Source organism: Elephantulus edwardii, unplaced genomic scaffold (assembly GCF_000299155.1).
Source record: "Elephantulus edwardii isolate Elephantulus edwardi_28Jun2011 unplaced genomic scaffold, EleEdw1.0 scaffold00027, whole genome shotgun sequence".
Lineage (NCBI taxonomy): Eukaryota > Metazoa > Chordata > Mammalia > Macroscelidea > Macroscelididae > Elephantulus > Elephantulus edwardii.
The window spans coordinates 17,135,228-17,148,573 of NW_006399777.1; the positions used below are offsets into that span (position 1 = coordinate 17,135,228).

General features: G+C 45.2%; 1 protein-coding gene across 1 annotated transcript in view; it reads left to right on the forward strand.

Annotated features, from left to right (window-relative positions):
- The window catches only part of RYK (receptor-like tyrosine kinase), a 165,191-nt gene that overhangs the window by 115,739 nt on the left and 36,106 nt on the right, over positions 1 to 13,346 (forward strand). The window contains exons 6-7 of the mRNA XM_006883419.1: positions 2,887 to 3,031; positions 10,265 to 10,365. Of these exons, the coding sequence (XP_006883481.1) occupies positions 2,887 to 3,031; positions 10,265 to 10,365 (246 nt within the window). The remainder of the gene's footprint in view (positions 1 to 2,886; positions 3,032 to 10,264; positions 10,366 to 13,346) is intronic.

The following is a 13,346-nucleotide window of genomic DNA, read 5'->3' on the forward strand; positions in this document are numbered from 1 at the left end:
CGTCTTTATGAGGGCCTTCTGCCGCATGGAGGAGATCCTTGACACCATCCTGCAGCTCCTCTGGTCTTCAGTACTTAGTGTTCAGACATCACATCTATGTTTGTTTCCAGTATTGTAATTCAGGTTGTATTGCAGTATTTAAATTCAAGGTCCTCTTTTGGTGCTCATTAACTTGTTTTCATTTTCTTCACCTTGAATTTGAACTTGCATATGAATAATTAATGGTCTGCCCCATGGTCAGCCCTTGGCCTTGCTTTTGATAATGAGCTTCTCCATGAACTCTTTCCACAGATGTAGCCACTCTGCTTCCTGTGTCGTCCATCAGGTGAAGTTCATGTGTGTTGTTGTCATTGTTTATGTTTGCCAGAACCCGTCTGCAATAGATCAATCATTCATTCATTGTATAGAAGTCTGTCATTGCATCTCCAGCCTCATTTTTGTCACCATGGTCATACTTTCCAACTACCAGTCCTTGTTGTTTGTTTTCAACTTTTACATTCCGGTCATAATTATTAATGCGTCGTGATTGCCTGTTCAGTCAGTTTCAGACTCTGAAATTTGGTAGACGTCCTCAGTTTCTTCTACTCTGGTTTTGGTGTTTGGTGCATATATTTTTATAATAGTTGTGTTGAAAGGTCTTCCCTGTGTGCATATGGATAGTATCCTATCACTCACAACATTGTACTTTAGAATAGGCATTAACATTATCCTTTTAATTATGAATTAAAATTGCTCTTCAGTTTTTCATGCCCAGCACAGTAGATCATACAATTGTCTGATTCACAGTGGCCAGTACCAGTCATCTCAGCTCACTAATGCCTAGCGTGTCCATCCGTAAGTTCATTTACATATCGTCTGCACTGTAGCACTTTTATCCAGGCAACAGCGGCAACCCAGCTTGTGTGTGGTTTCTGCCTTCACTACCCCATGCAGCATCAGAAGCGTCTTTGTTTTATCCCCCTTGCACGATGCATCCTCTTCCTTTGCTGGAGACCTTGCCGTTACTTCCTGTCCGACTCCATCCCTGGCTTCTTTTGGGTTCTCACGCACACCAAGCCCCTTCCTCCCTGTAGACCCTTTGTCCTGTGTGGTCCTTCATGTAGCAGTAATGCACTCCCTCTGCAGCTGGCCTCCTTGGCATCCACATCTCAGTTTAAAAGAATTCCTCTCAGAAATCCACCCCGAACTCTCAATTTAAAATACAGTGCAACCTGTGCAAGCAGGAACCTTCGGAGATGGAAAATGCAAATATCTTACCCTAAGACGAGTGATAGGAAAGTGGTCAGTGTGTCCCCGGTCGCAGGTGGGGAACTCTGGAGACGCACAGCAGCCCCGCTGAGCACCGGCTCTCATAGGGTCCCTCCCTGTAGCTGCTTGTTTTGTTCCGAGGCTCTGCCTTGTCTAAGTAGCTTATAGCACTTACCACAGATTGTTTTTAATTCATCTGTTTGTTAATGTGTTTACTTCTTGTCATACTACACACATTTGCGTGCTCATTATGCGTGCCCTGGGCTTGATGTAGTCGGGGTGCTGAGGGTACAGCAGTCAGGAGGAGCATGAACAAGCCGCCCAGTCAAATGAGGCGGGCAGTGAACCAAGCACGCACGTGTGTGATGGGCCCAGTGATGAGAAGGCCGGGGTGAAGCAGGTGAAGGTTTGCAGAAGGTGTCAGAATGAGGAGAGGTGGTGTTAGACAGCTCGTTAGGGAAGGCCTCTGTAAGGGCCCTGGAGAAAGGCCTGCATGAATCGGGGTGAAGGGGGTGAGGGGAGTCTGATGTGGGGGATGAGGAGCATCCTGGTCAGGAGCCGCAGGGAATGTGACCCTCGTTCTCGTCTGGGTACCTGTCTGTTGAGTGTTTCCTGCACTCCCCTCAGGCGTCACACTTGATTGTGAGCAGCGTAGTGGCCTGGCCCGTGGCTGGCTTCTTTACTGCTGAGCTCCTAACATCACGAAGAGGACTGCTTACAGAATGTGCTCTTCTCAAGAGTCGATGCATGATCATAGATTTACGATGCTCGAAGACCCCAGCGAAGTTGCTAGCTGGCAGGGACGTGGTGTAGGATGGGAGCCCCCAGCGAAGCTGCCAGCTGGCAGGGACGTGGCGTAGGATGGGAGCCCCCAGCGAAGCTGCTAGCTGGCCGGGACGTGGCGTAGGCCAGGAGCTGGGTGCTCTAAGAGTAGAGCTGAGTCACTGCTCGCCCCTCAGCCCTGCAGAGTCTGCCCAGCTCCTCTTAGATCCATGTTCACCCCTCCCTCTTCTCCACTGCAATGAAGCAGTCATGGGGCGGGGGGTGCGGGGTGGGGGCGGAGGTGTGTGTCTCGCTTATGGGGAGTGGGTCTGACTCTGCCTGCAAAGAGGGTAGGCCTCATGGGACTCCCCACATCCTGCCACCTGCCCCAGAGTGTGAGTGGGAGAGCAGCCTTGTGCGTTTCACATGCAGTGTTACGCTTTCAAAACCACACGTGGGTGTTTCCTTCACCCTGGTCCTGGCTTCATTTAAACACTTGTGTTTATAAAAGTAAAAATGTGTCAAAGAAAAAACAAATAGAACATTTCTGTCACTGCAGAAAGTTCCACTGAGCACCACAGCCCCAGGTAGGTTATTTTGTGTGTAGAGCTTTGAGTTGAGTGTTTTCATTGATTAGCTATCTGATTCATTAGTTAGCTGTCTGATCCATTAAGAGTTCTAGTAGCATTTCTGAAAATTAACATAAAGAAAGAGAAGAAAGTTTGTGCACTTAACATTCCTGCTGGCTACTGTTCAGTCTCTGGTCAAAGAATGGAAATAGGAAATTGAAAAAGGAACTCATTGTCTGTTTTGAGCCAAAAACTGGTCGACGGTGTTTGTCCGGGAGGCTTACTGTGTTTTTCCTTTTTCTTTCAGATGATCCTGTGCACGCAGCTCCAACCACCTCGACACGCGTGTTTTACATCAGCGTGGGGGTCTGCTGTGCAGTCATATTTCTTGTAGCAATAATATTAGCTGTTTTGCACCTTCATAGTATGAAAAGGATTGAACTGGATGACAGGTATTGTACAGATGTTGGGAACGGAAAAAAATGCGTTACTTATGTAAACTAAAGTTGTGCCTGTGCATGGGCGCTCGTTATACTGCTGTGTGGGACTCTTAACATAAGATCACAGGCTCTGGAAACTTTGAAAGGCTCTTCTCATATAGTTCCTGTGAGAGAAGACTGACTGGTCAAGTGGGGCGTGAGGGAGGCAGGTCAAAGGAAGCACGCATCTCCTCATTGCTATTTTGTGTGTCTTCATTTATAAATTTGTGATGCCAGAGATTACAGTTTATTAGTTGTTAGTAAAAATACTTTTATTTAGGTGATGTTGTTGTTAAGTGCCGTCGAGTCGCAGGCGACTCATAGCGACCCTGTGAAGGAGAGTCCTCGATGCTGGGGTGCCTTTCATCCTCTCTCCAGGTTCATAGGGTTTCTGGAAGCAAGCTATTACGGAAGTGGATGCCACTCCTTCCAAGCTTGTTTTAATCGGGGAGCTGCACCCAACTCTCTGTCTGCATTGGGTAGCCAGCCGTTAACGCTTTTGACACATTATTGTCACAGTGTTCAGCCTCGCAGCAACCACAAGTGACCGTGGTACAGTAACTATTTAGGTGATATGTAAATATTTTTGTTATTACAATATTTTCAAACTACAATTGCAAAAGAAGTACATGTATTTTTAACTGTTAAGCATTCACTACTAGAATTGGCCAAATTAAAAATGATTAAATTGTCTTTTCACGTGCAGATTAACTCAGGGCCTCAGAAGGGATTATTTCTGCTTTCCCGTTGTTGTTAGGTGACATCGAGCTGAGTATGACTCATAGCAACACTCTGCACAGCTGCTTTGAATGCTGTCCTACTATGTGTGGAGGCCTCATTATTCCTTATCCGCTTGAGCCGATTCCTGCAAGCCATCTTGTTGAAGGTCTTCCCGTTTTTCGGGGATCCTCCACTTCCCTGAGCATGATGTCCCTCTCCAAGGAATAGCCTCCCCTAGCAACATGCCCAAAGTGTGTGAGATGAAGCTTTGCCTCGTTTCTAAAGAGTGTTTGAGCTGCACCCTCTCCAAGACCTACGTACCTGTTCTCGTGGCAGTCCAAGGGGCACGCTCAGTGCTCTTCTCAAGTGCCACAGCTCAAATAGTTGACAACTTCAATCTTGTCTCCATCTGTCATGATGTTTCTTATTGGTCAAATGGGGAGGATTTTTGTCTTCTTGTTGTTGAGAAGCAATCCATATTGAAGTTCATTTGATGTTCTGCACCAAACGTTTCAAGTTCTCATTTCAGCAAGCAAGGCTGTGTTATTTTCATGCAGAGGTTGGCTTTTTAAAATTTTTTAAAATTAATTTTAATGAAAGTTTACAGAGACTTCGGGTTTCCAGTCATTCATTGTTGCACTTTTCTCCCTGCCCACCCCCTGTCTGGTTGTTAGTGAAAATACTTTGTCCATGCCTTTGACATGACTCTGTTCTGGTTTCCTTCTGCCTTTTGAAAGAGCTCCTTTTCAGTGCACCTTCTTCCCTTCTCATTCCCTTTCCAGCCAACCAGCAGGTAAACATTTACTGCCTGTCTGCCGTAGGTGAAATGACTGGTTCTCAGCCAAGCTGCACATTCAGTTCATGGTGGAAGCTTTTGAAACCTGTCAGTACTTGAACCTGACCTTCCAGAGATGTTGATATAATTGGTCTAGAGTGGCGTTCAGGCATCAGTGTTTTTCTTCAAGCTTCCTGGATGATTCTGATGTGTAGCAGCTTGAGATAAACTGAGTTGGAGATATTATGCAAATGAATAGGAATAAGAAAATGAATGATACACCCCTGGCTTCAAAGATTTAATCTTTGACATTAACCAGTAGTTACCAAAGTATGTAAATATGATGATTATGATTTGCACGCCATAGTGTGGGAACCACAGCAGGCACTTATCTCAGCCAGAGTGAGTCAGAGACAGAGAGGGACGTCACAGCCAGATCACGTGACCGGGTGGAGGTGAGATGCCTGCCATTTGTTTTCCCAGCATGCCGTTCTGTTCTTCCCCATTGATAGTCGGTTACTGACTGGAGATGTCCCCAGGGTCATAACTTGGCATTCAGGGTGACCATCCTGTGGTGACTTAGATCCCACACCCCCTGACGTTAGCCTTCCTTACGCTCCAGTCAGACGATGTGATTAGTGATTCCTCGCTTTTGCCCCATGCTGGGCCCCTCAGCTCTGTGTCAGCTTCCCCCCCACCTTCAGGGTCCCCTCAGTTTTCACCAGTTGGTTCTTTCAAGTCCAGTTCCATTGCCTTCCCCTTCCTGACGTCTGTCTAGACCTCACCACCATCCGTTTACCCCTGTTCTCCGTGTTCCTTTTTATGGGAGGGGAGCAGTTGCTGTAATTTTTTTCTTGCAGGACTTTTTAAAAATTTATTTTATTTTGGTTTGCATATAAAATTTGTATACATTTTGTTTCACACTATCCTTCATTCACATTGTGTTTCATATAATTGTTCCCATTCATTGTATTTTTGTTTGTTTGTTTTGTACCGTGGAATCAGATCAGACTGGCACAGGAGGAAATTGCCCCTCCTTCTGCAACAGAACTTCTTGTGGATTCGAACCGCGTGCCTACGGGACTGTAGTGCAGCTTCTTGCCACTAGGCCAATAGAGCTCCCTTCATTCATTGTATTTTATAAAATTAATCACCATTGAACTGTGCCCATGTGCCCACCATTACCCCATCTTTCCAGATCCCCACCAGATCTTTCACATTTCCTCTTCCACTCCCTCCATCCACCAAACTGTGCAACTCTGTGATTTTGCCCCTGCCCATTCTCACCCCTCTGGTGCCACCTCTTCCCTCCTTGGATCCCCATCCGTGTTTTACAAGTTATACTTCTATTTTTGCAACAATGGTTATTATTTTAATTATAGTATTTGTCCTTACAAGACTGAGTTAGTTCACTCGGTATACACTTGCAGGACTTTTTTTTTGTACACTTCTTATTCTGAACGGGGCTCTCTCACCAAAATCCGCAACCATCTGTAAGTCCGAGGTTTTATAGTCTGTAAGGAGAGTGCCATCTTCCTCTCACAGATTAACTGTGAATTCAGACCTTTCACCACTCCACCAGAGCTGCAGATCAGGGAGCCCAGAATCCTAACTTCATTCAAAAAACAGGGATCAAATCCCCCTTACAAAAATCCAAAGAATTTATTTAAACTAGTTTTAAACTGTTAAGTACTATTATGTGTAGGAAGCCCAGGTGCCAAGTGGTAGGGAGTCACACTGCCAACCCAAAGGCCCCCAGTTCGAATCCATCCGCTGTTCTGCGGAAGAATGATGGGCAGTCCCTTCCCGAGAGCGGCACTGCTTCTGAAGACCCGCCAGCAGGTCAGCAAGCAGTCGGTTCTGAGGTGACAGCACAGGAAGAAGGCTGTGTACGTTTCCCACCTACCTGGGGTCTTCGGAAACCCTGTGGAGGGTGGCACTCTGCGGCAGAACTAAGTCAGCAGCGGCGAGTTGGAGTGATCGGTGCCTGGGCGAGGCTGCGACTGCTGCTCCTTCGTGAGAACAGGAAGCCCTGGCTTGCTAAGACTGTGCGTTCTGACCCCTCAGTATATGCTTTGCTCGTTACTGAGCTCTGCTAACACCTTTGACTGACTGCTGTTTGCAGATTGAAGTGATACAAGACTGCCACCTACTGTTCAGTCACGGGAGAGAAACACAATGCCTAGTAATTAACTTGAGAGATACACAAATGGCTTGTAATTCCTTTGAGGTCTGTGGTGGCGGTTCAGTAAGTACCAGTGTGTGCTGGTTATGAAACACCAGTGCGCTGCAAGTTATTTTAAAGTAACACTTTCATATATGTTGTATAATTTTAGTTTCAAAAATAAAAATAATTTCTAAATCTGCGGTTGGGGACCTCTCTAAAGTACTCAAGAGCAGCGGTGTCTCTCTGGAGACTAAGGTCTGCCTGATACAGGCCATGGTTTTTGCAATCACTTGTTCTGCGTCAGAGAGTTGGACAATGACTAGGGAGGATAGAAGGAGAATTGACGCCTTTGAGCTGTGGTGCTGGAGAAGAGTATTGAATGTACCATGGACTGCCAAGAAAGCAAACAGATTCATCCTGGAGAGGGTTAAACCAGGCTGCTCCTTGGAGGCAAGGATTCTGGGGCTTCGTCTGACATACTTTGGACATGTTGTAAGGAGAGACAGGTCCTTGGAGAGAGACATCATGCTTGGGAGAGTGGAGGGACAGTGCAGGAGAGGAAGGCCCTCTATGAGGTGGATTGATTCAGTGACTGGGGTAATCGGATGGGTGTGTCAGAGGCAGTGCAATTGGCACAGGATAGAGCTTGGTTTAGGGCTGTTGTACATAGGGTCGCTATGAGTCGCAAACGACTCCACAGCACATAACAACAACAACACACAAAGACTAGGCACTTTGCAGCATATACACACATAAATAATATTTTTTTTGTAAAAATGTATCCCATCCAGCAAACTTCTCAGGAAGTGATACTGTGAGTCCTGTAAATGTTAGGAACTGTGTCGGGTAGAGAAACAGAAAATTGTAACCTGTTCCACTCAGAATGTGTTCGTGCCGCTGGTTTGATGGAGACGCGCAGTGACTGTACAGCAGCTCCAGGCCCTGCCTGATCTGCGCCGTCCTCTCCTCTCTGCTCCGCGGAAGCACCAGCTCACCTTCTGCTCTGCTTGCTGCCCTCTCGGTGTCAGTCTCGTTAGGGATCCTCTTCCTCTTCTTTCTGACCCTTCACCCTCCCCAGTGTGACGGTCCCTTCCAGACACAGGCTTTCCCAGGTAATAAGCCCCAAATATGTCCGCCCCAGTCTCCCCGTCGTTGCCCCTCAGGAGCAGCCTGGACCACATCGCCCTCCAAAGGCATCATTCATTTGTGTTTTCTCTTCATTGTCTAACTCTCATCAACACAGGAAGCAATTGCAAATGCCATGAGTCGGGCATTCCTTATTCCTTAAACGGACATCCTTACTCTTTAGCACTTTAAAGTGATCCTGGACAGCAGGTTTCCCTAATGCAGTGCTTCATTTGACTCCTTGCTTTTTGCTGCCTTCATTGCTTGTGAATTCAAGTGAAATGAAATAATTGACAACTTTGGTCCATTTGTCATGGTATTTCCTCTTGGCCCAGTGTTGAGGACTTTTGTTTTCTTACTGTTGAGATATAATCCATATTGGAGTCTGTAGTCTTTGATCTTCTGCAAGAAGTTTTTCAAGTCGTCTTCACTTTTGGCAAGCACTGTTGTGTTACCAACCTAATTAATGCAGGTAGTTGCTAAATCTTCCGCCAGTCTGGACACTTCCTTTCTGTATAGTCCAGTTTCTGTGATGTTTGCTGAGCACTAATACAGTGTTCCGCTAATAGAGTGATAGGTGAGTGACAGGATTCCACCTCAAAAGACCCAGAGAAGCAAGACAACCCATTGAGCTCTGGTTCTCACGGTTTTGATGTTTTGTGCTGCTTCTGTAAAAAATTTAAGGCTCCATGAAGATTAAGTGGTTTGCTCTAGTTACAGAGCAAGTAAAGGATGCTGATGGTTTTGGTTTCAAGCTTTGTATTCTCCATTTCTTCATGGCACTGTCTCATACCCACTCTGACACAGACTTAGTGTCAGTCAACTTCTGAATAATCTGTAGCTTTAACTGGTTTTCGGAACTCTTACTAGGTAACAAGCTGTTGAAACTTTGCTATGTTCTCTGAATTTGGAAGCATCTTCTCACATAGTTCCTGGTGACAGAAGGCTGACTGTAGACTTAAGGAGAAGTAGGAAGCAAACATACTGATGGGTATCTAAAAGGAGGATGTGTTGAGGGCTATTCCATTAGGCAAACATCTATCTTCACAGTGGCTAAGTATATTCTCCACATTTTTTTTGCAGGAAATGTATCTTGATGATTGGGGAGTGTTTTAATTATGATAGTAGATTATATTAATAGGAGTTAAGGGCTACATAGGGTTGTACAGTATTCGTCGCCTGGGGTATTACATAGGTAAATTTTTCAAATGCTTGTGTGACTATTCATAACATAAATTCTTATTTGGAAATTTGTAACATAAATTCATATGTAAACCTTTATCTTTCTGGCAGCATTTTGTCATAATTTTTTCATTTAAAAAGCATAGAACTATAATGTGGAAAAGAAAAAACAGACTCACGATCATTAAGTCAATTCAGGGGAAAAGAGATTTTAGAAGAAAGGATATCAGCTTCTGAGTAAGATGCACTGATATTGTAGTTAAGGGAGACATGGAATGCCCATCCTGGAGGTTCAGGCTTCCTGCAATCTAGTCTCTTTTGATGCTGAATTTCTCTGCTTAAGTTCCTCACTGCTACGGAATGATAGTGACCAGGGCAGTGAAACTAGAATGTTCCAAAGGATGACCTGAGCAAAAGAGGCAAGGTAGTTTGCCCATCGGAGAGAGAAAAGTACACCCTTGAGAGACATTAATCTGTAGTACTCTTGAACACATAGTTAGCAGTGATTTAAATGTACCATCTTTTGGATGCCTGGAATCATGAGGGTACGTGTGTCAGAGACAATAAGGTTGGCTCAGGATAGAGCAGGGTTCAGAGCTGTTGTACACAGGGTCGCTATGAGTCACAGGTGATTGAATGGCACAAAACAACAACCACATATAATTTAGAGAATAAGACGTAATAGAGTGCTTTGGTTACTGCAGATTTCTGAGGTATTACATCAGTGTTAAAAAGGGTGGAATTAGGGACGTAGAAAAAGCAAAAGGTATATGATTAAACCAATTGGAACTTGATGTATCATCACCTCCTGCCTCAAGCTTTGTGCATATTGACAAATTGAACTGGGTTTCCCAGTCCCTTATCTGTAGGCCCCTTAGAGTTTGCATAATTATTTAAAGAGGTCTGTCCTATTATTTGTCTAAAAAGTAATCTCATTGAGGTGACATGGACAGTTGCCCTAAAATGAGCCATAGCTTCCTAAAATACAGTTGTGGTTCAGGGTGCCTACATTTGTGAATGCTTTCGATGAGATTAACCTGCTTCCTGACCACATGTGGAGAAGAAAGGAAGGGAAAGTTAGAACTCTTTATCCTGAGGTGTGCTAAATTTTCAGTATGAACTGTGGTAAGGGGATGTCCAGGTAGAAGCATTGAACAGCTGTGCACATTTTGTCTGTATGAATTTTTCCCCTTGAAGTTAACTCACCAAACACTTTTCTTTTTAAAATTGTTTACAGCATCAGTGCCAGCAGTAGTTCCCAGGGACTGTCCCAGCCCTCCACCCAGACGACCCAGTATCTGCGAGCTGACACGCCCAACAATGCAACTCCCATCACCAGTAAGAGTTAATTTAATTCTACAGCTGCTTTCCTGAAGCTGCCTGTGGTCTGCCAGTGGCCAGTGTGGTAACTGTGTATGTGGGACAGGTGTACCACGCCGTGTACATACTGCCTAAGGTGTGCAAACACGGGCTTGGCTTTTAACTTCTATTTTCTAGGAAGTGGAATGAAACTTTATATAATTGGGGGATTAAAAAGAATTTGAATTGGTGCAGTTAGTTTTGACTGGAAGAGGTTTCTATATATTGATTTTAAAAGGGCTAATGAACCATTTCTCATAGAAATTCAGACGAGAGTTTTGCAAATGAACATTGGGATGGTTTATTTGTGTTTTATTGACCACACTAAGGCGTTTGACTCTGTGGATCATAACAAATTGTAGCTAAAATAGAGAAGAATGGAAATCCCAGAACACTTAATTGTTTTCATGTGAAACTTTTACACAGAACAACAAGCTGTTGTCTGAACAAAATAAAGGGTCCAGGTTGTATCCTTTCTTCACACCTATTCAGTCTGTATGCTGAGCAATTATTCGAGCAGCTGGACAAACGAGAAGAATGTGGCATCAGAACAGGAGGAAGACTAATCAACAACTTGCATTATACATATGACAGGCTTGTTTGTTGAAAGTGAAGAAGCCTGAAGTACTTGCTGGGTAAGATCCAAGCCTACAGTCTTCAGTATGAGTTCCATCACATCGAGAAAAACAGCAATCCTCAGCACTGACCACTAGGTGGCATTATGATTGGTGGAGAAGAGATTGAGGTTTTCAGTGATTTCATTCTCCCTGGATCCACAGTCCACCACCCCTGGTAGAAGCAGTGGAGAAGTCAGAAGACGTGTTAGACTGAGAGAATCTGCTGTCAGAGACCTGTCCACAGTGCTAAGGGGCAGCAGTGTCTGGCACAAAAGTGTGCCTGGTTCAAGCCGGGATCTTTTAATTTCTGAAAGAGGGACATTGAGGAAGGGTGACGGAAGAAGAATTGATGCCTTTGAGCTGGGGTGCTGGAGAGGAGTACGGCACATGCCCTGGATGGACAAAAGAACAGACAGGTCTGTCCTGGAGAAGGTGCACCCGACAAAGGCTTCTTGGAGGCAAATATGACACGGCTTCGTTCCACCTCCTTTCGGCATGTTTTAGCAACATGACCCGGTGACAACAGATCTGGACCTGGCCCCGTCCTGCACTGTCCACACCGTCTCTGATGGGCTCCAGCCCGTTGTGACAGTCACTGTCAGCTCCTCTCACTGGGCTCTTCCTCCTTCTCTGACCCTCCACCATCCTTAGCATGACAATTCCTTTCCAGGACAGCATGCCCAGCGCGCGTATGAGACGGAGTTTCACCGTCACTGCCTTGAAGGAGCACCCTGGTGGCACTTTCTCCAAGACAGACTAGTCTACGCTCTGAGTATCTCAGAAATTAGCTTTTAATAGTTACTTGAATGAGAATCCTAAGTCTGTACGTGCGTATCTTGTCTTTTTCATTCTCAGCAGTTCCCTCCTCCCATTTTTCTTCCTGTCATTTGTTGAAGGAACATGATCACTTGTTGGATATAAATTTCTCATTCTCTAGTTTGGCTTAGTGTGTTCTTATCTTCATCATCTTCTCTGTAATCTAATATCTAGACGAGCTTGATTACATTTAGATTTAAATTTTTTTTATGAAAATAAAGACGGGAATGTATTCACCATGTTGCATCCTATCAGGAGGCATGGGACTTCTGATATTTTCACTTGCAGTGATGGTTAAGATTGATCGGTAGGTTCAAGTTCTGCGGATTTCTATGGGAAGATAAAGATAAAAGCCACGTGCCCCCAGGACAACTCCCGGAATCCTCTTGGTCACGGCATCCTGTGGTCTGCTGCTGTTGGAGGGAGGCCGAGTGGGAACGCTCGCATCCGAGAGCTTCTCTAGGTGCAGGCCGAGTTTGGCAGTTCTGAGGTAGAATGGAAGACAACTAGTGAGACAGACCCATGACTGAGATCCGGGGGTGTGAGGTCCAGGACCGAGGCCGCCAGAGCAACTGACAAAACCCTGTTCTCACCGCAAGTCTTGCCTGAACAACAAACAGTAGTGGTCTATCCTGGGAGGGGAGGCATGGGCTTGTCGAAACTCCTTCCCCCTTTGGGGTACACAGAGGCCAATGGTGTAGCACAGACAGGGAAGAAAATCCCTTCTCATCCAAACTTAAAGGTCACAGCAGTCCACAGTTGGATGGCCTTTCATCACATTTCAAGTTGGGTTAAATATAACAGAAACCAAGAAAAAAGAAACATACTGCTGTAGAGTTAATTAAAACTCAGAGCAATCCTCTTTGGGTTTCTGTGAACCTCACCAGGAGACGCCTCCTTCCCCTCAGAGTGGCCGAGGGGTTTGAAGTGCTGACCTTTCACTTAACAGCCAAGCCCCAAACAACAACAAAACTCAAACTCACACAGCTGCTGACTGTAATGGCTTACCACCAGGCCCCCGCCATGTCCCCCTCTCCCCGCTCCCCGCCCCCACAGGAGGGCCAGACCCATTCCTGAGCACGGCTCTGTTCGCCCAGTTCTCCATTGTCCTGCTCAAAGTTTTCGGCATGCAGTAACAAAACACTACACAGAAGCAAAGAGGAGAACAAACACACGGCCTTGTATTTTGTCAGAAAAGCTTTATTTTTTGGTGACACCCCTCCCTTCAACATCTCTTCATCTGAAAAAGTCTTTTATTATGAGATTATATCAGAAAATCTGTAGAAGAAAAATTGTCCAGTAGAGACAGTAAGTTAAATGTAATGAGTCAAAACCTATTTCTTTTGACTGAAGACAGTTGAATACAGATGAATTGTTGGTGATGGTGCTGCTTTTGGAATTTCTCTTCTTGTCTCCTCACTTTTAACATTTTGAGCCAGGATTGTAGGAAGCTCAAGAGGGCTTCCTGAAAAGAGTATTCTGGGTCTAGAGTCAAGAAAAATGTGCTTCAGGGCTGTGTCCTTTCTC